Source organism: Manis javanica, chromosome 6 (genome assembly GCF_040802235.1).
Source record: "Manis javanica isolate MJ-LG chromosome 6, MJ_LKY, whole genome shotgun sequence".
Lineage (NCBI taxonomy): Eukaryota > Metazoa > Chordata > Mammalia > Pholidota > Manidae > Manis > Manis javanica.
Genome location: NC_133161.1, coordinates 14777987 through 14802895, shown reverse-complemented (window position 1 = coordinate 14802895; position 24909 = coordinate 14777987). Strand labels below are relative to the sequence as shown.

Sequence of the window (24909 nt, the reverse complement as noted above, 5' to 3'; positions counted from 1 at the left end):
TCACATTTGTATCCCACCCACATCCCACTTCAGCTGCCCAATTCCCTTATTTTAGGTAATGCAAAGGAAAATGACTGTTAGAACAATTATAAGGGTCCGGGTCTTTGTCTTTATCTTCTTACTTTGCCCACTGTCTCTATGTGGCCTCAATCGTAATACTGACTTCAGCCACATCAGAGACTCCCAAATCTGTACGTCCTGTTCGGTTTTTTATATCTCCACATACAACTGAACTGCCTACATCAGAACTACCTGGGGCAATTTCTAAAAATACAGATCCTTAGGCCTCACGTCTGGTCTACTGAATCTGGCTCTCTAGGGGTAGAGCCTCAGAATATGCCTTTAACAAGCTCTTTGGACAATTAAGTATGTCCTCCATCTTCCACAGGCGCTGCTAACTCAACCTGATGAAACTACAATAACCATCTCCCCTTCCCCACCAAGGGACACTAGCAAAAGCACCCCTCTTAACAAGTAACACCACCACTCCCAGCCACTCAAGCCAGAAATATGAATATGTTCCTTCATTCTGCCCTCTTCTTCCTTTTATTCCTTTTCTGCATAATATCCAAATGATTACTAAATCACTCTTGACTTTATCTCAGAAACATTTCCCCAGTTCACACCTTCATCTTTGTCTGCACTGTCGCTGCCTTACTTAACTCACCTTTGGAATATTCTTCTAATTAATGATCCAAATTGAGGCTATCAGGATCTTCCTCAGACCTGAAGATGATTTGTCTTATCTATGCGTAATTACTCCAATGGCTACCTGTCAGTTATAGGGTAGACTCCCCACTCCTTACCTTGAACATTGGGCCTTTATGGTTCAGTCAAGCCCCATCCATTCAGCAGTATCTTCCACCCATCACTATGTGTAAAACAGATCTACCTAAATTCCTTGAAAAACTCTCCCATCCCCGTGCCTTTGAACATCCGGCCCTCTACCTGTAATTCCCTGCATTCTGCTTTGTTCAATTGGCTAACTTCTAAACCTTCGAGACTCAGCCTGAGGATACCTCTCCCTAGAACCCCATCTTGCAGCCGTCACAATTGTTCCTCCTCTGTGTTCACATAGCCCCATGTGCTCAACTCCACTGTAGCACTTATCACGCTATATTGTAATCATTGTTCCTCTGCAATCTTCCCCATGAGACTGTAAAACCTATAAGGAAGGAGACCATGTCCATTTCAGTTCTATATTCCCTGTATAGTGTCTGGCATGTAATGGGTGTTCAGCTGATGCTTGTCAAATGAATGAATGAGTTTGTCAAAGTGGATATATATATATATATACACATATACATGGGAGCATCAGAGGATATGGAGATGTAAATAGATACAGTAACAATAGAGAAAATATTCTGGACACTTAACCATGTGCCAGGAACTCTTTTAAGTGCCTCACATTATGTACATTTTCTAATTCAATCCTCACAACAAAAGAGATACCATATAACCTCCCTTTACAGATGAGATAGCTGAAGCATAGGGAGTTAAAATAAATTGCCGTAAACTTATAATGCTGAAGAACAGAGCTGGGATTTGAGCCAATAGAGACTGGGTCCTGTGCTCTAATCCCTCTACTGTATCACCTGTTCTGAATATATCTGATGTTAATGAAGCTGCACATTTCTAACTATGACTGTCTATGTGTATTTTTGTATATGAAAGTATCTAGGAATATATATCTTGAAATCTAGGTGATAGATATATATCTCGATCCTGAAACTCACTGGGCACAAAGTGCTGTGTCGACCCGTAAGTATTATTAAGTACCTACTTGTTCTTATACCAGGTTGATTTTCTTTTTATATTAAATACTTTATATTAAATTTATATTAAATACTCGGGTTAGAGACAGTTACAAGCAGTCACATCTCTTTTCCCAAAAAAGAGTTGTAATTCACCTCAGAAATGAAACATACACCAGTTAGAGAACATGACATAAGAATTCTACTTGAAATGAAGATCATGCGTGCACCAACCACATTTGTAATCAGAACTATTACCAGTTGTAAAGTAATATATGGAGTTAATGATAGTCTCACAAAATCAAAGCCTCTGATGTGGAGAAAAATATTCTACATGCATCTGGCAGATTTGGGATAGAGGAAGGAGTGGAGTTGGGGTTTGGCGGGGAGACGGGAACAGGGAGAACTGAGTCCCCCTGGGGGAGCACTCATGGATTTCTGTGCCAAGCCCCACAGCTGACAACTCCTTAATCACCTAACCAGAGCTGATGAGGCAGAAGCTGTGGTTACCTATGTTCCAGTCAGTCACCCTGAAATAAAAGCACTAATTTAGACTTAAACTCAGAATCAGTCTTAGTCCTTGAGGTGGAGTCTGATGCCAAAAATTTCTCTTCTCCATTTGACATGCCCAAGATTCTTTTCAAAACTTTCCTTCCATAATGAGAGATAGAAGGTGAATGCAGGCTGAGATAACTCTTTAACTATAATTCATGTTTCATCAGGCGAGTCAGGATTTGTCCTAAGATCCTGTTCAGTTTTGATACAGAAGTTAGCAAGCAGCAGGGTTCCGGAGGGAAGATTAGGCATGTCTCCAAGGAGAGATGGGAGCAGAGATATCTAAAGACTAACACCGTCTCTCCAACTCCTGCCCTGTTTAGATTCCACTAGACCCTGTGGAGATGGGAATGGTGGGAAAGGAGCCTAGAAGAACAGTGACTGTGGAGCTGTGTGAGGCTGACCAGCCAGATTCTCCTGACTCTCTAAATAGGCCGAACTTTCTCATAGTTTTATGCACATGGATTCAGGGAATTAATTGAAGGTGGACTTTGGAGCAAACATTTAGCAGCACCAAGCACCCTGCACATTACCTCACTTGGTGAAATACACAAAGTATCCCTGTCACTTTCCCTGTGAAACCTTCCCAGAATGCTTTCACCAAGGGCTGAGATAGTCTATAATAGCCGACCAGCAGATCTCCCTTCCTTCTGTCCCTCTCCCTATAGCTCCAACTGAGAAAGTCCACAAGACTTTTGAGTCTTTTGCCTTTTTTCTGCTTTGATAGAAATTCAGTTTTTGTGAATATCATGTCATAAAATTAGTAGCCAATATTTATTTAACATTTATCAAATTTCAAGTAAAACTCAAGAATGTCAGGTGTTCAAATGACTCAAATACAGGACCATTGTAAATATTTTGGAAAATGGGCAATAGTTCAGTTCAATAAATATTGTTTGCCTACCATATGTGAGGCTTTGTTCTAGGTAACATGGGATGGAAACAATGGGCTGGAAACAAGGGATTTAAAATCTGCAAGCAGTGTATCTGAAGGCAGAAAAAATAAATACAAATATAACCAAAACAGAAGGAAAAGCTGAAGTGCTTTGAGAAAGAGAAAACTTGTTCAAAGATGAAAATAACAATGAATAAATCTAGTTACGGGGTAAATCAAGAAACAGCAAACTATAGGAAAGGAGTGGCCTAGGAAGGTAGGCTGGGGACATGACTGACCTAATATTCCTACCTGGGTGGCCTCGGTTGAGATTTCTGGAACTACAAGCAGCTTACGTAACGTAGAGAATCAGCCAAAGGCTTTGCGAATAGGGCAAAGGAGAAGTGAAGTCCAAGCCCTTGATAAGCACCAAGAAAGACCCTGAAACCTCAAGTCCGTTCTGTCCCTGAGCTGGAGGAAATGGGGACACGGGCTCAGGACCCCTTCTCAGGAGAGCCATCCTTAAACATGCCTGGATTTCTCTTCCATGTCCATCTAATGCTCCTCCTCTTCTCAATCCAGGCAACCTTGTTTCACCTTGAAAGGCAAATCCTTGTTCTTATACCAGGTTGATTTTCTTTTTATACTAAGGACAAGATGTTAAAGGAAAGTAATTATTTGATGACACATATTAAAGCATGGTAAGGAAGATTTTATTCAGGGAGTGAGAAACTGTCGGGATAGGTAGGGAGACCACTGTGATGGAATTTTGCAATGGGAGAGAGATTGGGCTCAACTCTGAACACAACGTCAGTAAGTGGAAATGTATACCCAAGGAGCGGGGTCTGAGTAGGTGGACAGAAAATTACTAAGAGGAAACACCAGGGATATGGGGGGATGCTGGCTAAAATGGCCTATCAGGATTCTTGCTGAAGATAAGACTAGGCAATTAGACATCACCTGGGCAACAATGGAGGGTGAAGAGCCTGATTAAATATCAAGGGTGAGGAGATATGGAGAGTGGGGTATTGTTGCTGAACTGAATTAGCAGGATTCTTCTTGCTAATATTGGACAACGCAGAGATGAACATGACAGTCGATGTTGGAGAAGAGTTCAAGCAAGCCTGATTTGAGTTTGGTCAATGAAAGAATCTTTCAAGGGTGAGGGTTGTCTGACAACCTCCACCTAAAGGGACCAGGGACTAGGCAGGAAACATAAATAAGTGATCCTGGGGAGCTTAATCTATTTCTCAGTTTTGCTTTACTTTCCCATTTTGGTAGTAGACATGAGTGCAAGAAATGTCTTTTCTTCTTTGCTATAAGCGAAAGAAAACACATGCAACTAACACTCAGGAGACTATTGTCAGTCAAAGATGTAATAAGTAGAGTACTGAAAATTCCACTCACCATTCTAAAAGAGGGTGGCGATTTCCCCACTACGGCCAATTTTCATGCATAAACAAGGGTCCAGTGTGCCTGATCTTCCAACATTTTTCAGAGTATTCTAAAGTAATTTTTAATTTTTAAGTAATAGCAACTCCTTTATATTTCTGTAAAATGCAAAACTAATATTTAAGAGTTAGGAACAATGAAAAATCTAGTTGGTGTTTGTACTTTAAGTGTAGCATGTATCCTACCACAGAAGTCATTCCAGAAAACAGAATTCTTTATTTTACTGATGTTGTCCTCAATTGTGGAGTCAAGTTTTTTGCATTTTAGATTCTCCTATCATTGATTTGAGTCTCCAAATATAGTATTCTATTTGATCTTTCTGACTTTTTCCTAAAATAGATTTTCCTAAGGAATCTGCCAGACTTTATACAGAACTCTCTTCTGTTACACTTAAGAATTACAAAGAAGTATTTTTTTCACATCCACATTTCCAACTAGTTCCTCCCTAGTGATGAGAATTAAGTCCAAATTAGTAAATCACCTCATTGCTGCTTCTGCCATCTAAGGGAGAATATTTTTAGCAAGAAAAGAGTGTCCTAGATATTCAGCTTTTAGAAAAGGCTCTTTAATGATGGCTGAATAATTCAAGACTTTCACTACCATAACTTGCTTCTGTGCCATAACCTTTATTCAATAAAGCATCATCCATATATTACTTCAAGCTAACAGTCAAGACCACACTCTGACCTTAGCCCCTCTCCTTCTCCTTTTCTTTACCCTAAATGCTCTCCCGGTGCTCTTTTCTTGGGTTCATCTTTGACGTTACAAGCAGCTACTTCCAAATATATTGCTTTGGGTTCTTCCGAAAATTAAACCTATTTTCTATTAAATATACTTTCCTCTGCGTTAAATGTATCAGTTCCAGTGCACAGAATGTCAGTACTGTTGCTCAGATTACATTTACCATCTCATATTAAGCTTTATTCTTTTCATTAATACTATGTACACATCTGAGAATGAAGTCATATTTTTATTTTTTCTCTTAAATTCCTGGATCCTACCCCATGCTTCCTCTTCCCGCTGCACTTCCGTTGTCTAACTTGCTGTCATTCATAACATCTCCTTTTACAGGGTTTCCCCCCCTTAATTTGTTTTTAAGCCCTAGTCATCATGTTGTCAATTAGCTAAGGAGTTATTTCTGACATTCCTAGAATGTGGGTCTCTTTTCCCAGCTAGCTGGTATTTGTAACTATGAATCCCATTTTCTATTACCATCTGTGTAGCCTATTTGTTCATGTTTCATATCCCCGTACCTTCTCAGAAGTGGAGGCTTTCAACAGGGAAAGAAAACACAATTTATGTTCCCAAGGCTTTGTATTTCCAGCTCAGGACTATGAAGTCACTAGAAATACAAGGGATTTCTTGTCTCACTCATTCTACAATAAATCAATAGCTGTGGACCAGAATTCACAGGTCTAATATGATTTGTCAAGCATTTAGTGAAAACACAGAAAACACAGAAGCAAGCACAAGTAGTTCTCAACATTTGTGAACAAGATCAGAATGATCGCCATCCGAATATGACGTCAAAAAAAACCTACAAATAGGATTAAACTGTTTACAAACAAAAAGATGATTTGAAATTTTTGTCTGATGATATTAGGTGTTGGTCTTGATGGAAATATCCATCAATGTTTCCTTTTTTTATTAAGAAAAAATGTAGATGGACTCTTGTATATTTAAAATGTCATGTAACTAAGGAACAGTGATTTATGTGCAATCTAAAAAGTGGGTAACATACATCAGGGTTAAGAATTTGTGCAGTTTTGGGTCCTGTCAACGCTCAGGGGTGAGGATTTTCTCATTCTTATGCTTCATGCTGGCTAATAAAATGAACAAAGCTTTGGCTACCAAATTTGATAAAAACATACCTTGAAAAATCTAACATGCCCGCCACAACAATTATTTTTCCCCAGCTTTACCGAGGTATAATGGACATAGAACAGACTGTACTGGTGACATATAACACCTGTGAAGCCACTGAGATGTTGAACATACTATCACCACCAGAAGTTTCCCTAACCCAACACCCTTGTCATTTCAGACCCCTAAGGGGACCTGTAAGAAGTCAGTGAAGGCTGCCATCGACATAGGGTACCGGCACATTGACGGGGCCTACCTTTACCAAAACGAGCATGAAGTTGGCGAGGCCATCAGGGAGAAGATTGCAGAAGGAAAGTTGCAGAGAGAGGATATTTTCTACTGTGGAAAGGTGAGATCTTCCTTCACCCTCCACCTCCTTATATTAACGATGGATCTGGTGTCAGTTTTCTCTGCTGAAGAATGTTAGACCCTTACCAGAAGTACTGAGTTCTCCAATACCAAATTCTTCACTCTTGCCAAGAATTTAGGATTTAATTAGCTCCTTGAAGTTTAGGGCAAACCTCCTTCTTCATCCATGGGCATTGATTTAATATGAAAAGAGTCAATCTACAAAGCAGGAAAAATAAGGATTGGAGGGAAGCAGGAGGTGATTCACACTATATAAGGTTTTGACAAAACTCTTTAAAGGGACTGCCTTCTTTTTCTTTTGGGTACACCTATTTGTCCTTACATCACTCATTTTTCTATTGAGCTGTAATTCACATGCCATAAAGTTCATTGTTTTAAATCCATGGTTTTAGTGTGTTCACAGAGTTGTACATTACCACTACCTAATTCCAGAATATTTTTATCACTCCAAAAAGAAACCCCATACCTACTAGCAGTCCCTTCCCATTCATCTTCTGCCTCCATCACTGCCAACCACTGATCCACCATCTCTATAATTTTCTTATTCTGGACATTTCATATAAATGGAATCATAAAATATGTGGCCCTTTGTGCCGAGCTTCTTTCACTGAGTATGATACTTTCTAGTTTCATCCATGTTGTAGTGTATATGAGAATTTCATCTCTTTTCACAATATTCTATTGTATGAATATATGACATTTTGTTTAGATCACTACCTTTTGAGCAACTGAAATCTCCAGTATTAGAAGTCACTGTCCACTGAAAAGCCATAAGAAAGATAAAGCATCATGATTAAAATTAAAGCCAGTGGAAATAGATGTTATATATTTATAGGCAGCTTTGTAGGGATAAAGCTGTACAACTTTAGAGAATTTGTAACACAATTCTCCTGAGTATTCTAAGGAGAACAAGGTGCTGCTTCTAACTTCACCCCCCCCCCACAAGACCTTCCCTCCTCCCACACCCCACTTGGTCTCCTTTCCAAGCTCTCTGGGGAGTTTGCTGTACTCCAAGTCACCAACCCCTTGTGGGTGATGATTCCAAGAGGCCAAATAGAGCCACTGTCCCAAAATATTAAGCTGAAGCTCTTCCTTTATTATAGCTTTTCAACTTTGACTCCTAAAGATTTTACTATTACATAGTCTTTCATTAGGATGAAAGACCAAACCTTAAACCCATGCCCCCAAAATGTTTCCAAGAGTACGTTGAATTCATATCCTGAGGACCTATGACCAAGCAGCCTACTCAAAGTCAGATTTTTGATGACTTCTGCCTTATCCTAATTTTTTTCAAATTTTTGCATTTCCCCCCATATATTCTTCTTTGTTTCCTTTTGCTTCAATGTAAAAATGAGGCTTAAGTGACCACCAAGAAAAATAAACAAAAAAACCTTCTCATCTCATATCCTTGGTAAACAGTTAAAGCTGCTACACTATTTATCATGTTGGAAAAATTGAACCGAATTAAATCAACTGTTTCATAAACTTTCTCTGAGTTAACATTTACAAAGCACTTAAACAGTATCTGGTACAAAACTAGGACTATATGTGTATTTTGAACAAAAATAAATTAAAATATTTAAAACAGAATTTTAGGCTACACAGGTGACAGCAATAACATCAAAGAAACAACAAACACATTTGCCACTACTCCTTCCACATTGTTTTCTCTTCTCCAGGCTTTCAAGGCAAGAGATAAAAATCATTGTCCAATGTATTGGAAAACAATCAAATTTTACCAATTTTGCTTGTTCTTGTGACCAAAGGGGTACAGAAATTCAAAACTTTTTTTTCCCCAAAAAAATCTTTGAGAAAATTTGATGCTCTGAGAAGATACACTCATTGATCCTGAGGCTTGGAGGACTTCTTAGCATCCTGTGTTTGACAGACCCCAAGGGTACACACACACCAGTTGGACAACCCAAGCCTTAGTCTTTCATTACCTAACATTTTAGAGACTAATTTCTTTTGTTGTTGTTGTTAAGCTGAGTTTCTTGTACTTACTTTGTTTTTTTCCCCAGCTTTACTGAGATATAATTGACCTGTAACATTGTGTAAGTTTAAGGTGTACAACACATTGATTTGATAGACGTCTATGTTGTAAAATCGATTACCACCATAGCGTTAACTAACACCTCCATCACATAATTACCATTTCTTTTTATGGTGAGAACATTGAAGATCTACCCTCTTAACAACTTTTAAGCATATAATATGGTATTATTAATTATAATCACCATGTTTTACATTTGATCCCCAGAACTCAGTTATTTTATAACTGGAAGTTTGAACACTTTGACCAGTATTTCTCCACTTTCATTAGTGGACAGCTGTCTGATTATCAGTCTTTGTTGGGGGACAAAGCTGGAGTCTCTTATGCTGACACTTTGGTGGCATCACTGGTTCAGCCGGAGACCGACTGATTTCTTAGCAGGAGTTGGCAGAATTTCCCTGGGTCTGAGTAGGACCAAATGAGAACAAAGGAGCAGTAAAAGGGAATCTAAACCTATGCAGTAATTTAAAAGTTTGCCAGCTTCTGCACCTCCCATCACAATGGGAAGGACCCAGGAAGTGACACACACACAACCATGTTTCTTGCTCAGGTTAAGCACAACTTTTACCAGAGCAACACGAAAATAAAGTGCCCGGCCAGGTCAGAATAGCTTGTCAAATACTTATTTCTAGTTACGCAATGAGGAAAAGTGAAAGCGTTGAGGGCTGATTAGGAAATAAGGTTAGGGCCAGGGAAGACTTCTCACTGACTTAATTATTTGTGGTTCAGGTGGATCTTGAAATCTCTGGTACTATATTTAGATAAATTTATGCTTTGGGTGTCAAGAGTTGTGTCTGTTTATCCAATACTCAGATGACACTGCAGCATAAACATATTTCTTGTGATATGAAATGAGTGAATAAAATGTATAATAATGCTTTGTAAAGAATAAAGGGCTAAATACGTGTAAAAAAAATAGTGTGGATTTTAGTAACTATCTCCTTTTTTCTTTCAGCTGTGGGCTACAAATCATGACCCAGAGATGGTCCGCCCAACCCTGGAAAGGACACTCAAGGTCCTCCAGCTAGATTATATAGATCTTTACATCATTGAAATACCTATGGCTTTTAAGGTGAGTTGAGATGCCTAAAGGTTAGGCCTCTGCTCTTTTGCAACCATGACCCAGCAGCTATGTGCACGAAGCTGGTTCATAACTTAGCAACACTGAATGTTATCTTATTACACAGATCAGATAGTACTGACCTAGTCCAACAAATGCCCACAAAGATTATGTGCAACAGACTGAGACCTGGATCCCAAGTTTCTTGATTCATAATCCAATGCACCTTCTATTACATCATGTCTTTACAACTGTAGCTTAAACTGTCAGACCAACAGGTAGCACTCTACCTGATAGCTTTTTGTCTAGTTCAAATATGCTCCCTCCTTGAACCTTCTGAATCTATGGCCTCATTGTTGACTCAATCACCAGCAACACACCCAAGACACTGCTGAAGAGCAATTGACTGCTTTAAAATTTCATCAAGGTAAGGAGCCATTGAAAAACAAAATAGGCCACTTGTCCATGAGATAAGTCAGATGCTGCTGGTCAGGAAGAACAAGGACCCTCTGCCACTGCAGTGGCAAAAAGTCCTTTATGCAGTCAACCTGGCTGCTTCTGTTCTCTGAAAGCACTTTCCTTGTTGACTCTCCTCTAGAGTCACACCCAAAGAGGACCTTGAGGAAGATTCCCCTTTTGCATCTTACTTTGCGTAGATATGGGTTTGGAGGCTTCACAGTGATCTTGGTAATCACAGGCTTTTGTTAGGTTGGAATTTCATGAACAAGGCAACATCCCTTAAAAGCTTGATAAGTTTTCAGTAAATTCACATTCAGTCAGCTACATGAATGACTAATTAAAAATAGAACCTTAATAGGATTATATTTCTTGTATCTAATCCTTGGTCTGTGGTTTCTGCCTCTTGGTAAAGAACTCCTTGTTCTGCTCATTTGCTCAGTCCTCAGCTCAGTGGTCTCCATCTGGCTTAAAATAATGTAAGTAAGACAGGGAGGCACAGATAACATGTTCCTTGCACCCAGCCTGCATCTCATTGGATGGTGTACCTTTGTCAGGCAGGGCATCTTCATCCTAAGGTCTTGCTTTCAGAGGGACACTGAGAACGAGAATGTTCCCAAAGTACAATTTTTTTTCCCTCTTGAAGTCTTACCTTCCTTCCTTGCTGGCACTGGCTTTTCTCTCTCTGGAAGGCTCACATTTGAACCTCTGCCATCTTGGATACCTGTTTTAGCGAAATATCATCTTACCTCTCATCTTATAAGCCTGGTAGCAACAGACACATTTAATTTTCTTCAGGACCTAACTGAAGACTGAAAAAATGGCCAACCTACTCTAATGCCCAGTGTTTTTCTATTAAGTCCATAAAGCTCCAGTCTTAGTAGACCCATTTGTCTGAGTCTCAAGAGACGACACGGCAACAATTTGAACTGATGCCGTGTTATTGCATAGTAAGAATTGCCAGTTCTCAGCTGGAGGTGGGAGAATCCTTACTGTTCGCAGTCGCATACTGACCTAGCCAACTGCACATTTTTAGTCTGCTATGTTTCCTGCACGTTGGTATTAGTCAGGACTCTGTAAATGGCAGAAATCCAACTCAAGTTGGTGTTAGCAGAAAAAGGGGAACTAAAAATTCCAAAAGATATCTAATCCAGGCACAGCTAGATCCAAAAGTTCAAACTATATAGCTGTATACCCTTTCTTTATCTCTGTATTCTGGTTGACTTCATTCTCAAAAATCTCTCTCTCTGCATGATGGTAAAATGGCTATTGATATGCAAAGCCTTCATCAACAACTTGAGAAATCAGAGAAAGAGAAACACATTAACCCTCGTGGAGAAATACTGTTTAACCTTACTTGGATCATTACCTATTACTGACTAACCTTTGATCTAAGGGCCCAAGTGGATAACTGACTGACATCTATGGCCAAGAGTGGGCGCTGGGTCAGGCCACCTATGCTACATGGAATGAGCCCCTCCAGAGAAGAGAGACACAGTGGTGGTAGAAAGCAAAATAACAGATTTGCACTGACTCATTAATTAGAGATCACTCAGCATGGTGGTACGGAGCTGGACTCCAGGGCCAGGATGCCTGTTTTGAATCCCAGTTCTGTCACATATAAGCCAGATGATTTGGTCAAGTCATTATGTGATCTCTTTCCGTAGCACCTAAGCAGGGTGCACTGGAAAGAGTATATATGGGCTTTGGAGTCACACAAAAGAGGGACTAACTTTCGGCTTTATTATTTACTAGCATAGTCACTTTGATCTTTATGAACTTCAATTCTATTATCAGTAAAATAGAGACAGTAATAACTAACTTGACAAGTGTTGTGAGGCATCATTAAAATGATACATGTGAAATCACTGGCATTTTATAGATAATAAATGAAAAAATGTTCAAGTGGAAAGGAACCTTAGCAATTATATATCCCAAAGCCTCATTTCACAGAAGAGAAAGTTGAGGCCCCAGGCAATAACATAGCTAACTCAGGTTTAAAGTCCATCAGAATTGGGACCAGATCTACATGGGCCCCCTGATGCCAACCCCTACTTGTTCCCGTACACTGCACTGCCCTCTCTGCCTTATCCTCACAAGTCTAATAATTCCAATACCTTGTGGTCTACAGGGCTTTTTTAAAATTCAGGCTCTCGGGAGTTATGACCTTGGCACTCCTCCTCATTCAGCTAACTTCAGCTCCTATTTAAGGGCAGATTCCTACGCTGAGTCTTAAAGATCTGGAAAGAACCTGTTTCTAAATGTGAGAAAATGAAATTTACTTCTCTGTGGCTAACTAATAACTTGAAAAATCTTTTTAGGGAATGATTAATAAAGAATTTCTATTTGTATTCTTAGATGGTATCAAGGCTCAAGGATACAGAGAAGGTAAAACTTTTAACAACGAGAAATTATCCAATATGACAGTAACTCCCAACCGAACATGTAATTCCTGCAATTGAGAAATCAATCCTTGATGCCAAAATAGTACACGATTTTTGAATCTTATTTCTTAAACAAAAAAACCTTTCTTGATAGAATATTAGCATTATATTATTTTTTTAGATATCAAGTGGTACATACGGCAGACAAAATTGCAGAAGAGCAAAATACAAAATACAAGAAATCATGATAGATATTTTTAAAAGATGAAGTTACTGCTGAATAGGAATGAGAGTCAAATGGGAGACAAATACTTCCATGCTGTCAGACAAATCTGATAGACATATTTTGTCCTCATGTTACTTGCTCTCTTTCATCAGAATTAACTATTAACCCCTTCTTTAAACATTTTTATCTCATGGCTTCTGTGATATCACTCTCTCATGAGGCTTTGTTGGCTCTTTCTCTACCAACCTCCAAATATTGCTATGGCCAGTATTCTATCTTCAATAATCTTATCTTTCTGAGTCACATTCCCTGTAGGTGATCTTGTCCAGTCTCACAGATCGAATACTATTTTATATGCTGAGGGCTCCCAAATTTTGTCTGCAGCCGTGATTTCTCTCTGAGCCTCTCTCTGCCACTCCTCTGTTCAACTGCTTTCTCAAATATTCACTTGAATGTCTAATGATTATTTTTAATTCAAAATATCCAAAACTAAGCTCTCAATTCCTAGCCCAGACTCAGGAAGCGATCACTACCATCCATCCAAGAAGCCTAGAAATGATCTTTCATTTCCAAGCTCATAACAGATGGGCCCTATTTTTGGATATAGCAACAGAGGAGAAATCTGGAAAACAGTATTCCACACTGTGGTCAGTCTCATTTGGAAGGGATCGGCCAAACACTAGAGGTGCAGGTTTGATACTCAGATAATGTGTGAGGTAGAAAAAAAGATGCTGAACTCATGGGGGGAAGAAAAGAATGACTGGGCAAGTTTGCCAGAACTGAGAAGTAACACACTGTGTTCACTTTTTAGAATGCATTCCACTTGCTTAGTTGAAGAATTTTTGTAGCTGAAGAGTTTCTTAGTTGAAGAAATCACTGGAAGAATTTCTTCTCAGCCTTAGTGATAATCTTTGATTTCTTATGAGAATAAGAAATTGTTGTCCTCAACTTTGGCAAGGACAGTCAAAACACTGAGTTCAAAAGTCCTAATTCTCAACTTCAATTTTTTTATGAGGAAGTTTTTAATTAAGAGAGAACTTTGCAACTTAAGAACAACAACAATCTGTTAATTAATAAAGACAAAATGAACGGTAGGATGAGATAATGAGACTAATGGGTCACATATGTTGGACAAATGAAAGAATTTCTGGATAGGTCTGCAAAGGGAAGAATATACACTTATATAATAACTATTATATAATCATACAAATAATTAAACTTGAATTGTTGTGCCAAGGCCAGGGTATATTGGTATATTTGTTATGGAAAATACTGGAAAACCTGGATTGAATCGCTGACGGAAGAACCAAGTGGCACTCGGAGGTCTTGGAGTGTTGAGGTTTTATTTTACACCGGCGGTCTCAGAGGGGAGTCATCTCCCAAGGTCTGAGCCCTGAGCATAAGCAAGGGGAGCAATTTATATTATTTTGATATGTGGCTTTTCAGCATGTGCGGGGCAAAAGAGGGGCCCGGAGAAGGGGAGGTGGGGCTGGGAGTGCTTTGTCAACTGGAGGGAAAAGCGGTTTGCTGACCTTGATGGCTGTGTTGAATATTTTCCTTATCACTGCCCCCCCCCTCCATGCCCTGTCAAACATTTCATTTCAGGAGGCATCATCTTTTTAGTTTATAATAAAATTATAATGGCTTGTATTTATACTTTTAATTGCTTTGAGCTAGGATTTTTCCTTGTGACTTTTTCATTGAAGTCCTGAGGACTTTGTGAAGAACACAAATGATTCTGTTTTTATGCATTTGTCTGTATGGGCCTTGTGTGTACAAGTTGAAATGAGTCCTTCAGACTCTTGATAAGCCAGCACTTAACAAAAGATACCCAGTTTTCCTCAGTCTTAATTTAGTTTTATGCAGCTGAGCATTATACTCAGGCTGGCTTATTTGAGTGTGAGAGGACAGGCTTATTTAAGGGTGGAGGGCCACTGAGGGCAGCTCCCTTATCTCCTATTTGGTGTAGGTTCCCTGGGAGGCTGCCAAGACATGGGGGAGGGCGTCCATACACTAATTCAAAAGGGAAAAAGCCTTCAGTCCCGCGTGTGCAGCGAGCATGCAGGAGGGCCAGGGGAGTAGGTCTGGCCATGGGAGGCCAGTTTCTTGGCAAAACTTAGCTAGGGTTCCTTTGAGGGTGCAATTCATTAGCTCCACTTTCCCTGAATTTTGTGGCCTATATGCAGTGTGGAGTTTCCAGGTAATATTGAGAGATTTAGTTAAAATCTGTGCTGCATCTGCTACAAAGGCAGTTTCATTGTCACTGTGAATTGTAGACGGTAGGCCAATCTGGGACACAATTTCTCTCAGGAGGACTTTGGTTATCTCCTGGCTTCGTTTTGTCCTGGTTGGGAAGGCTTCAACCCACCCAGAGTATGACACATTAGTACTAGAAGGTATTTGAGTCCTCTGCTTGGCTGAACATCTGTGAAGTCTATCTCAAGGTCTTCAAAGGGGGCAGTTCCTGCTCTTTGGACACCTGGCGGGGGTCACGGTGCAGATCGAGAATTATTTCTGGCACAAAGTCATGCACTGCTCACTTATTGCTTGGCTTAATAATGCTGGCAATTTGCTTTTTGAGGAGGGCTTCTAGTGCAGTTTTTCTAGGTGGGTGACCTGATGGTATTTGCTGACTAGATGCCTTCCGGTTGCAGTTGGAACAAAGAGCATCTGTCAGGCAGAATCCACTATCCTTTTTTTTTTTTTTGTTAGGGTGGCTCCTTCAGCCATGACCCAGTCCTTCTTTTTTTTTCAGTGTACTTGGGTTGAGGGGCCTCTACTGGGGGCATTAGGGCCATGCTGAGGGAAGGAGCTTTATCTGTTTTTTATTGGTCACTGTTTTAGCTGCTTTATCTGCTAGCTGGTTTCCCTGTGTTATAGGGTTTTGTTTTTTTGGTGTCCTTTGCAATGCAGAATTGCTACGTTTTTGGGGAACCAGACAGCCTTGAGTTTTAGTACTGTGCTAGCTGAGAGTTGGAGAGGAATCGGTGCCCCTGTGTGTTTAAGAGGGACACAACAGTATGGGGACCTTGACATCTATTTTTTGTCCCAGGATAAGTTTATCTGCTTTTTTAATGAATAGAACTGTGGCTGCCAGTGTCTCGAGGCACAGTAGCCATCCTGCTGCAATTGGGTTTAGTTTTTTCTTTGACGGGTATGCAACCAGCCACTGCCAGGGCCTAACAGTCTATGTGAGAACTCCGGGGTCTCCTTTTTTTTATGTATGAAGAGATTGAAGGGCTTTTTTTTTTTATATCTGGCACGCCTAGGGCTGGTGCCTGTTCTGAAGCAGCCTTTATTTCCAGAAAGGTGGCTCTTGCTTCTTAGGTCCAGAAAGGGGGTTTTCAGTCTCTCCCCCAACCCCCTTTCTCCCAGAAGGCTGTAGAGGGGTTTTGTCATTGCCAAGAATCTGGGAATCCAGATTCTGCAGAACCCAGCAGCCCCCAGGAACCCTTGTATGCCTTTCTTCAACTGGGGCTGAGGTGAGGAGATAATGACTTTTTTCTCTCCAGCCCTAGTGTCTTTTTTCCCTGGGTGAGGAGGAAGCCCAAGTACCGGACTTGCTGCTGGCAGATTTGTGCCCCTTTTTCTTATGAGGCTCAGGTATCCTGAGTCTGGCAGGAGTAGCAAGAGGGCCTTTGTACCTTTTGCACAATTTTCTTGGTTGTCACTGGCAAGGAGGAGGTCATCTACATACTGGAGGAGGGTGCAGTGTGTTGCTTCCCTCAGAAAGCTGGCGAGGTCTGCGGCCAGTGCCTCTCCAAAGAGAGTGGGTGAGTTCCTGAACCCTTGTGGAAGCCGCATCCGTGTTAACTGAATCTGCTGCTCCATATCCGGTTCAGTCCATTTGAAGGCAAACAAGAGCTGGCTCTGGGGGGACCAGCCAGAGGCAGAAAAAGTCTAGGCAAGTGAACCATTTGGCAAACCCCAGGATCTGGCTGAAGAGGGTGTACGGATTTGGGACCACTGGGTGTAAAGAAACAGTCACTTTGTTGATGGCTCGCAGGTCTTGAACAGACAGGTGCCCTCCTCCTGGCCTTTTGACTGGTGAAGTTGGGTGTTCCAGGGCGATTGACACTCGGTTAGAATGCCTGCCTCTTTGAGTCTGATCAGGTGTTCCCGGATGCCTGCTCTTGCCTCTTGTGAGAGGAGGTACTGCTGTGTCTTTGTGGCTGGGCCCCTGAGGTTAATTTTATAATGGCAGGGGCTCAGTTAGGAGCAAGTCTAGGTGGGTTATCTTCAGCCCATACCAAGGGGAAAGCAGCTTTGAATTCAGGTGGGCTACTTGAGAGGATCTGGGCACTGAATAACCTCCACTCCTCGGTGATTATTGCCAGTATGAGGGACCCTGGCTCTTCTTGGCCTGGGTTTAGTTCGAGGCTGGTGCATCTAGTTGGTTCACACGTTATTTGGGTTCTGAGCTTTAAGAGTATGTCTCGGCTGAGGAGAGGAATAGGCACTCGGACCTTGTGGCTTTCAAGTTCACATTGGCAGGCTTGATAAAAGTGTTGCTGGACTGCTTTTGTCCCAGTGACCTGAGAATAGTTGCAGTCTTGTTACTGAAGGGGGGTGGCTACAGGGAGGGTGACCACAGAGTGTTCTGCCTCTATAAGTCCTGTTTTGGCCTCCCACTTTCATTTTGACCGTGGACTCATGGGGGCCAAGTGTGAGAGAGCCCGGTCCTTCTCAATCTGAGTCTGTTCCTGCCAGGCCAATGAGCTTTTCTCCATGAAGCTCTTCCTGGCAGCAACTGCGCTTTGGCGCTTTGCCTCAGTTGGGGCATCCGTTCTTCCAAACCCCTTTCTCTTTACAGTAAGCACACTGGTCCCTGGCTAGGGGCATCTTAGGCTTCCCCCCTTTTGTCAGTCAGCTTTTCTCTGCCTTTTGGTCATCTCTCTTCTTTAGGGCAGCTGCCAGGAGGCTGGCCTTTTTCTTTGTTTTTCTTTCAGCTTCTCTGTTGGCCTGAACTTCTCTGTTTAGATACTTTGTTGGCAATTTCAATCAGTTGAGTGATATTCATCCCAGCAAAGCTTTCTAGGATCTAGGTTTAGATCCTACTTTGTCCCTGCTTGTTGCAAGTGAATCACACCCAAGGGGGAAGAGTCTGGGCAACTCCTAATCAGGAGTTAATATATGGGAACTGTTTAGGATGACCTGGCTCTCTGGTGATGACTCACCAGACTCGACGATTGTTGAGACATCTAGGGTTCCTTCTGGAGGCCACCCTGCACTGAAGGTGGGCTATACAGATTCACACCCTGCACTGAAGGTGGACTATACAGATTCACACCCTGCACTGAAGGTGGGCTATACAGATTCACACCCTGCACTGAAGGTGGACTATACAGATTCACACCCTGCACTGAAGGTGGGCTATACAGATTCACACCCTGCACTGAAGGTGGGCTATACATATTCATACCCTGCACTGAAGGTGGGCTATACAGATTCATACCCTGCACTGAAGGTGGGCTATACAGATTCACACCCTGCACTAAAGGTGGGCTATATGGATTCACACAGGGTTTTCAACCTGCCAGGAGTTAATTTTACTCTGTAATTTCCTGAAAAGTCCTTCCTGAAATTTTTGATCATGGTGTCAAAAACTGCAGGTTTGTTGTGCCCTGACCCCTGATGTGTCCGTGTAATGGTGCCATGACAACAGACAAGGGAGGGGTGCCTCTTCTAGAGGGGAGACCAGTCAGATGCCCATCCGTTCACTGTCCTCATGGAGACTTTGATCGGCCTTGACTAAGGTGCACCTGTATAAGTCCCGGGTTAGGTCAGCCGGAGTTGAGTCACCATTATGTTGTAGCGGCTGATCACGAATATGGCGAAGGGCCCACTCAGATTCCATAGCACAGGCCGTGGAATCACAAATTCATTGCAGACTGAATGGCTTCAGCCGCCCTGCACACTCACACACTCAGACCAGAGTTTAAACATTCACCCCCTGGGAAAGTCTACCTGTGAGACTTCTAAGAGGTCTCTGGGAGGTGATCAGGCTCCCCTTCCACCCCAAGGGTGGGGCTGGCTGATCAGGTGCCCTGGAGCCTTACCAGATTCGACGTCGGAACCAGGTCCTCACCTGCCAAGCCTCCTTGAGTCAGGCGGAACAGTGGAGCGAGGCTGGCCCAGGGTGAACAGGCAGGAGACTGCCGAAAAATCAGGCAGGGCGCACCTTCTCTGTTGCCATCTCCTGTTCCATCACCGCCCTGCTGTTGCCTCAAACCGGCAGCAACAATGGGCCAGCGTGGTTGGGTTTCCCAGTCAGGGAACCAGATGTTATGGAAAATACTGGAAAGCCTGGACTGGATCACTGATGGAAAAACCTAGCGGCATTCAGAGGTCTTGTAGTGTTGAGGTTTTATTTTACACCGGCGGGCTCAGAGAGGAGTCATCTCCCAAGGTCTGAGTGAGCCCAGAGCACAAGCAAGGGGAGCACGTGTGGCATTTCTGCATGTGCAGAGCAAAAGAGGAGCCTGGAGGAGGGGAGGAGGGGGCTGGGAGAGCTTTGCCAATAGGAGGGAAAAAGCAGTTTGCTGACCTTGACGGCTGTGTTGAATATTTTCCTTATCATATTGACAACTCAAATTCCATAATTTTAATACCCAGATATAAATAAAATGAATTACACTTGCTCTTTTTTTTTTTTTTTTTGCAGCCTGGAGATGAACCACATCCTAAAGATGAGAATGGCAAATGGATATATCACAAGTCAAATCTATGTGCCACTTGGGAGGTAAGTTCAAGTGGGCCTCTTATCTTTAAAGACTACATATTTTTACTGTGACCTGAATAGTCCTGTGTGATTTATGGAGAGATGTGGCCTTTACACCCAAAGGGAAGTCATAGTCTAAACAGGTGTTTCTAACCATGAGTAAAAATGTATGAAATCTCCACTTCTGGATGCTGAAAATTTCCTGATCTGGTTTTGATGGAAGAGAAGAACACCAAAGATAAAGAAGAGAGAAGGGTGGGAGGAAAAAGAAAGTAAAGGTATGAGCTCTAATGTAACAGTAAAATATATATATATATATATGAGATAAACACAAATTTTAAGTTTCTCAAATTGAATTTTTAAAGATCAGTAACGTGTGAGAGTGGGGTTGTTCTTGGGCTGCAGCCACTGCTCCCATCTCGTATCAGCGCCGGTGCGGGGATTGTGGGAGCCTCCGCGTCCCACTCGCTGGGGGAGAGGTGCCTCTTCTTTACCCTTTCCTTTTCTTTAAGGAGTGGAGTCAACATATCAGTGGAGCAAGTCAGCTTCTTCTTGAAATCTACCCAGAATGGAATCCTGACAATGATACAGGACATACAAGGGGTGATCCATGCATGTTGCAATGGTCTACAAACCCAGCACCGGGAATTCTGGGACCTCCACCTCCCTCATTTCATCTTGGGGACCAGCAGTTGGACCAAGAGGAAATTTGGGTGCTGGAAATGGAAACCTGCAAGGACCAAGACACATGCAGAAAGGCAGAGTGGAAACTAGTCGAGTTGTTCACATCATGGATTTTCAGCGAGGGAAAAAATTGAGATATCAACTGTTACAGCTGGTGGCTCCATTTGGGGTCATTTCAAATCATCTGATTGTAAATAAAATTAATGAAGCATTTATTGAAATGGCAACCACAGAAGATACTCAGGCTGCAGTGGATTAGTGTACAACCACACCAGCCTTAGTGTTCGGCAAGCCACTGAGAGTTCATTTATCCCAGAAGTATAAAAGAAGAAAGAACCTGAAGGGAAGCCAGACCAGAAGTTTGAGCAAATGCAAGAGCTCAGACATGTGATACATCTCAGCAATTTACGTCATTCTGGCTATTCTGACAGTGCTGTCCTCAAGCTTGCTGAGCCTTGTGGGAAAATAAAGAATTATATACCGACGAGGATGAAAAGTCAGGCCTTTATTGAGATGGAGACCAGAGAAGATGCCATGGCAATGGCTGACCACTGTTTGAAAAAGGCCCTTTGGTTTCAGGGGAGATGTGTGAAAGTTGACCTCTCTGAAAAATATAAAAAATTGGTAATGAGGATCCCCAACAGAGGCAGTGACTTACTGAAGAAAGATAAATCCCAAAAAGATCTCATTCTCCAGATGACAAAGAATCTCCAAGTGATAAGAAATCCAAAATCGATGGTCCCCAGAAAACTGAAAATACAACTGAAGGTAAAGAACAAGAAGAGATTCAGGTGAAGATGGTGAAAAAGATACAGAGAATGACCAGGTGGAGCAAGAACCTAACATGCTTCTTGAATCTGAAGATGAGCTACTTGTAGACGAAGAGGAAGCAGCAGCACTGCTATAAAGTGGCAGTTCAGTGGGAGATGAGACAGATCTTGCTAATTTAGATGATATGACTTCTGATGGGAAAAAGGAACCTTCAGGCAAAGCTGTGAAAAAGGATGCAAATGCCAGTGCTTCAGCAGCTGCAAAGAAGAGGCTTAAAAAGGTGGACAAGATCAAGGAACTTGATCAAGAAAACAAAGCTGTGCTGTAAAATGGAATTAAAAATGATGAAAATACAGAACCAGGTGCTGAATCTGCTGAGAAACCTGATGATCCCAACAAAGATACAAGTGAAAATGCAGATGGCCAAAGTGATGAAAACAAGGACTATGCAATCCCGGATGAGTATAGAATTAGACCATATCAGCCCAATGTTCCTGTTGGTGTAGACTATGTGATACCTAAAACAGGATTTGACTGTAAGCTGTGTTCACTCTTTTATACATGAGGAAAAAGTTGCAAAGAATACTCATTGCAGCAGCCTTCCTCATTATCAGAAATTAAAGAAATTTCTGAATAAATTGGCAGAATAATACAGGCAGAAGAAAGAAGCTTGAGATGTGCAAGTAGCTTAATGATTTCAAAGAAAATAATGGTTGTTTTTAATATTAACCTTTTTTAAGTACAATACTGACAGAAGAAAACTATTGAACTCTCTTGTTTTAGTGAAAAAATAATGTCTGTTCATGTGTTAAGCGTTGTAACAAAAATACACCTACGGTTAAGTTAATAAAGAATTGTTTTTGTTTTATCAGAATGGTAACAGACAGGAAGTACTTTGTAGAGACTGACTTTGTAATCTACTGAAGACAACTTGTACCACTAAGAAATGTAGAACCATTCAGAGAAATGAAATATAGTAGTTCCAAGCTTCAAAGAAATGTCAAAACTTTTTATTCCATTCAGTAAAGAACAAGACCAATTGTATTTTTATTACTTTCATCTGAAATATTCCACATTTTAATCTGAGCCTTGCAGACATTTTGTTTGGAGTCTGAAGCTTTTTTTGGCTGAGTTTCATTTTTAGAGAACTTCGTTAATGTGAGATTGGTGATTAAAATGCAGGTGCAGTTTTCTTTTAATGTCATGCTGTTGTTTAGGTGATAAGAAATACTAAGTAACTGGCTTTAGATTTTGTAATTTCGTTTTCTAGTAGTCAAATGTATTTTCAGTGAAATGTAAAAACATTCCCATTCTCTTTGACCAGTATTAATTTCTTGAGATCTTACTGCTTGTCACTTGAATTCTGTAGTTGTCATACATCTGGTATAAGCAACTGTTGATTTTTGAAGTGTGTGGACCATCTCTTCATATTTTCAAGATGTAATTTTACATTTCTGCATTTTAAAAAGTTTGGCCATAATCTAGACTCACACTTCTAATTCATATACCTGTACACATGACCTTTGTGAACACAAATTTGCATGTATAATCTGTGCTTACTTGTAACTTTATGGTTATGATGCCTGGGTTCTCGGAGTCAAAAAATGAACTTCTCAAACAAGGTAGGAGAGAGCAAGTGAGAGGCTTTTATTTAGAGACAAAGCAAGAGGAAAGAGCTTCTGGCTCATGCCAGGAGGGGACAAGAGAGTTCACCCGTACTGCATTGTCTAAGGATTTTATAGGTGGTTGAGAGACAAAGGGCTAAGGATGTACATCTGCTAAGTTGTCCCAAAATGTTTCCAAAGAGGAAAGAGAAGGAAACCCATACCTAAATGCATTATAATGAAATTTCAGAATATTAAACATAAACAAAAAATGTTGAAACTTACAGAGTATGTCAAACAAGTCAATAAAGGAGACAAAATGGAGTAATAAAACATAATCAATCCAAGAAAGGGCAGGAAAATAAAAAAAAGAGGGAAAATGCATAAAAGGAAAAATAGCAAAGCAAGACTAGAAATTTAAACTCAGTGTTTCGGTAATTGCAATTATGTAAATGATCTAAACAACCCACTTAAAAGGCAGAGATTGTCAGAATGGATAAAATGCAAAACAACTATATACTATATACAAGAAACCCATTTTAAATAAAAAGACACAAGCAGGTTAAAAGTAAAAGGTTCTTTTAGAAAAATTAAAGGATAGCAAAAGATATATTAGGCTGACAGTATACACAAGCTGGAATAACTATTTTAATATCAACAAAGACCTCAGAGCGAAGAGTATTACCAGGGATAAAAAAGTTTGTTTTAATAATATGGGAATCAATCCTAAATATCTATGCACCTAACAACAAAACTCTGAAATACAAGAAGCACAAACTAAGAGAACTGAAAAGAGAAAGAGAATAATCCACAATTACAGTCAGAGTTTTCAACTTCCCTCAATAACTGAGGTAATATGTAGACAGAAAACCTATAGAATGGAGATTTAAATATTATCAACCAACTTGACCTAATTGATATTTATTTACAGACTACTTCACCAAAATAAAACAGATGCTGTTTTTCAAGCACATAGAACATTTAACAAAATAGTCCATTTTCTGAGATATGAAACAAATAATCTCAACACACTTAAAAATATTCTCTATGCAAATTAGGCTTTTGATAAAACTAAAATTAAATTTGAAATCAATAATAAAAACACATCAGGAAATCATCTAATATTTGGAAACTAATAAGCATGCATGTATGTAAATAACTCATTAGACAAAGAAGAAATAACAAAATATATATATAACCTATGTGATATATGCAACACAATTGAAAATTAAATTTTTAAAAAACAGTATTAAATATTTAGAGATTAACAAAATCTGTTCAAGACTTGTAGAGTAAAAACTATTATGTCTTCATGACAAGAGAAATTTTTTAAATCTAAAGAATTGGGGAGATATTCCATGTCCTTTGATCAAAAGAGTAAATACAGTTGTTAATTCTCCCCAAATTGATCAATAGATTTAATGCAATCAAAATCAAAATCCCAAAGAAATTGAAAAGCCAATTCTAAAATGTACAGGGAAGTGCAAATAACATATGATAAATGATTTAATTTACCAAGAAGATATACCAATTTTAAACACATGTAGCAAATAAAATATCTTCAAAATACATAAAGCAAAGATTGATAGGCTACAGGAAGACATTGAAAAAACTCACTAATAGAGTGGGAGATTTCTGACATATTCATTTAAATTACTGAAAAGCCAGGAAAAGCTAGACCTAATTTTATGTACTATGTGTGTGTATGCATCTAAGTGACACACAGACAGGAGAAAGAGATTTGCATCCCAAAATAGAATATACATTTTTCACACACACTATACACTTATAAAACTTGATCAGGTACCATGCCATAAAGAAAATCTCAACAGATTTCAAGAAGTAAGATCATAATTAATGTGCTGGTATACATTGTGAAAATACAAGGGGAAGGTAGTATTAAATATTTCCCAAACTCTTTTAATTACAGAATGCTTGCCTGTCTTCCAAGCTTTTTCTTCACAGAATGCCTATTAACATACCCAGGGACTTTCTTTTTTAAAGAATTCATGGTCGCCCTTGTTTTAAACATTATTCTTGATTGTTTCAAAGCTTCTTTCCTGACCCATTGGCATTTACTCCA

The 24909-nt window shown here is 40.3% G+C and overlaps 1 protein-coding gene and 1 pseudogene across 3 annotated transcripts in view; both read left to right on the top strand.

Moving 5' to 3' along the window:
• AKR1D1 (aldo-keto reductase family 1 member D1) overlaps window positions 1-24909 on the top strand; it is a 49248-nt gene that overhangs the window by 1312 nt on the left and 23027 nt on the right. For all 3 annotated transcript variants that reach the window (XM_073238392.1, XM_073238390.1, XM_073238391.1), the window contains exons 2-4: window positions 6680-6847; window positions 9876-9992; window positions 19711-19788. In XM_073238392.1, coding sequence (XP_073094493.1) covers window positions 6680-6847; window positions 9876-9992; window positions 19711-19788 — 363 coding nt within the window. The remainder of the gene's footprint in view (window positions 1-6679; window positions 6848-9875; window positions 9993-19710; window positions 19789-24909) is intronic.
• LOC140850042 (matrin-3 pseudogene) lies at window positions 19984-24906 on the top strand (annotated as a pseudogene).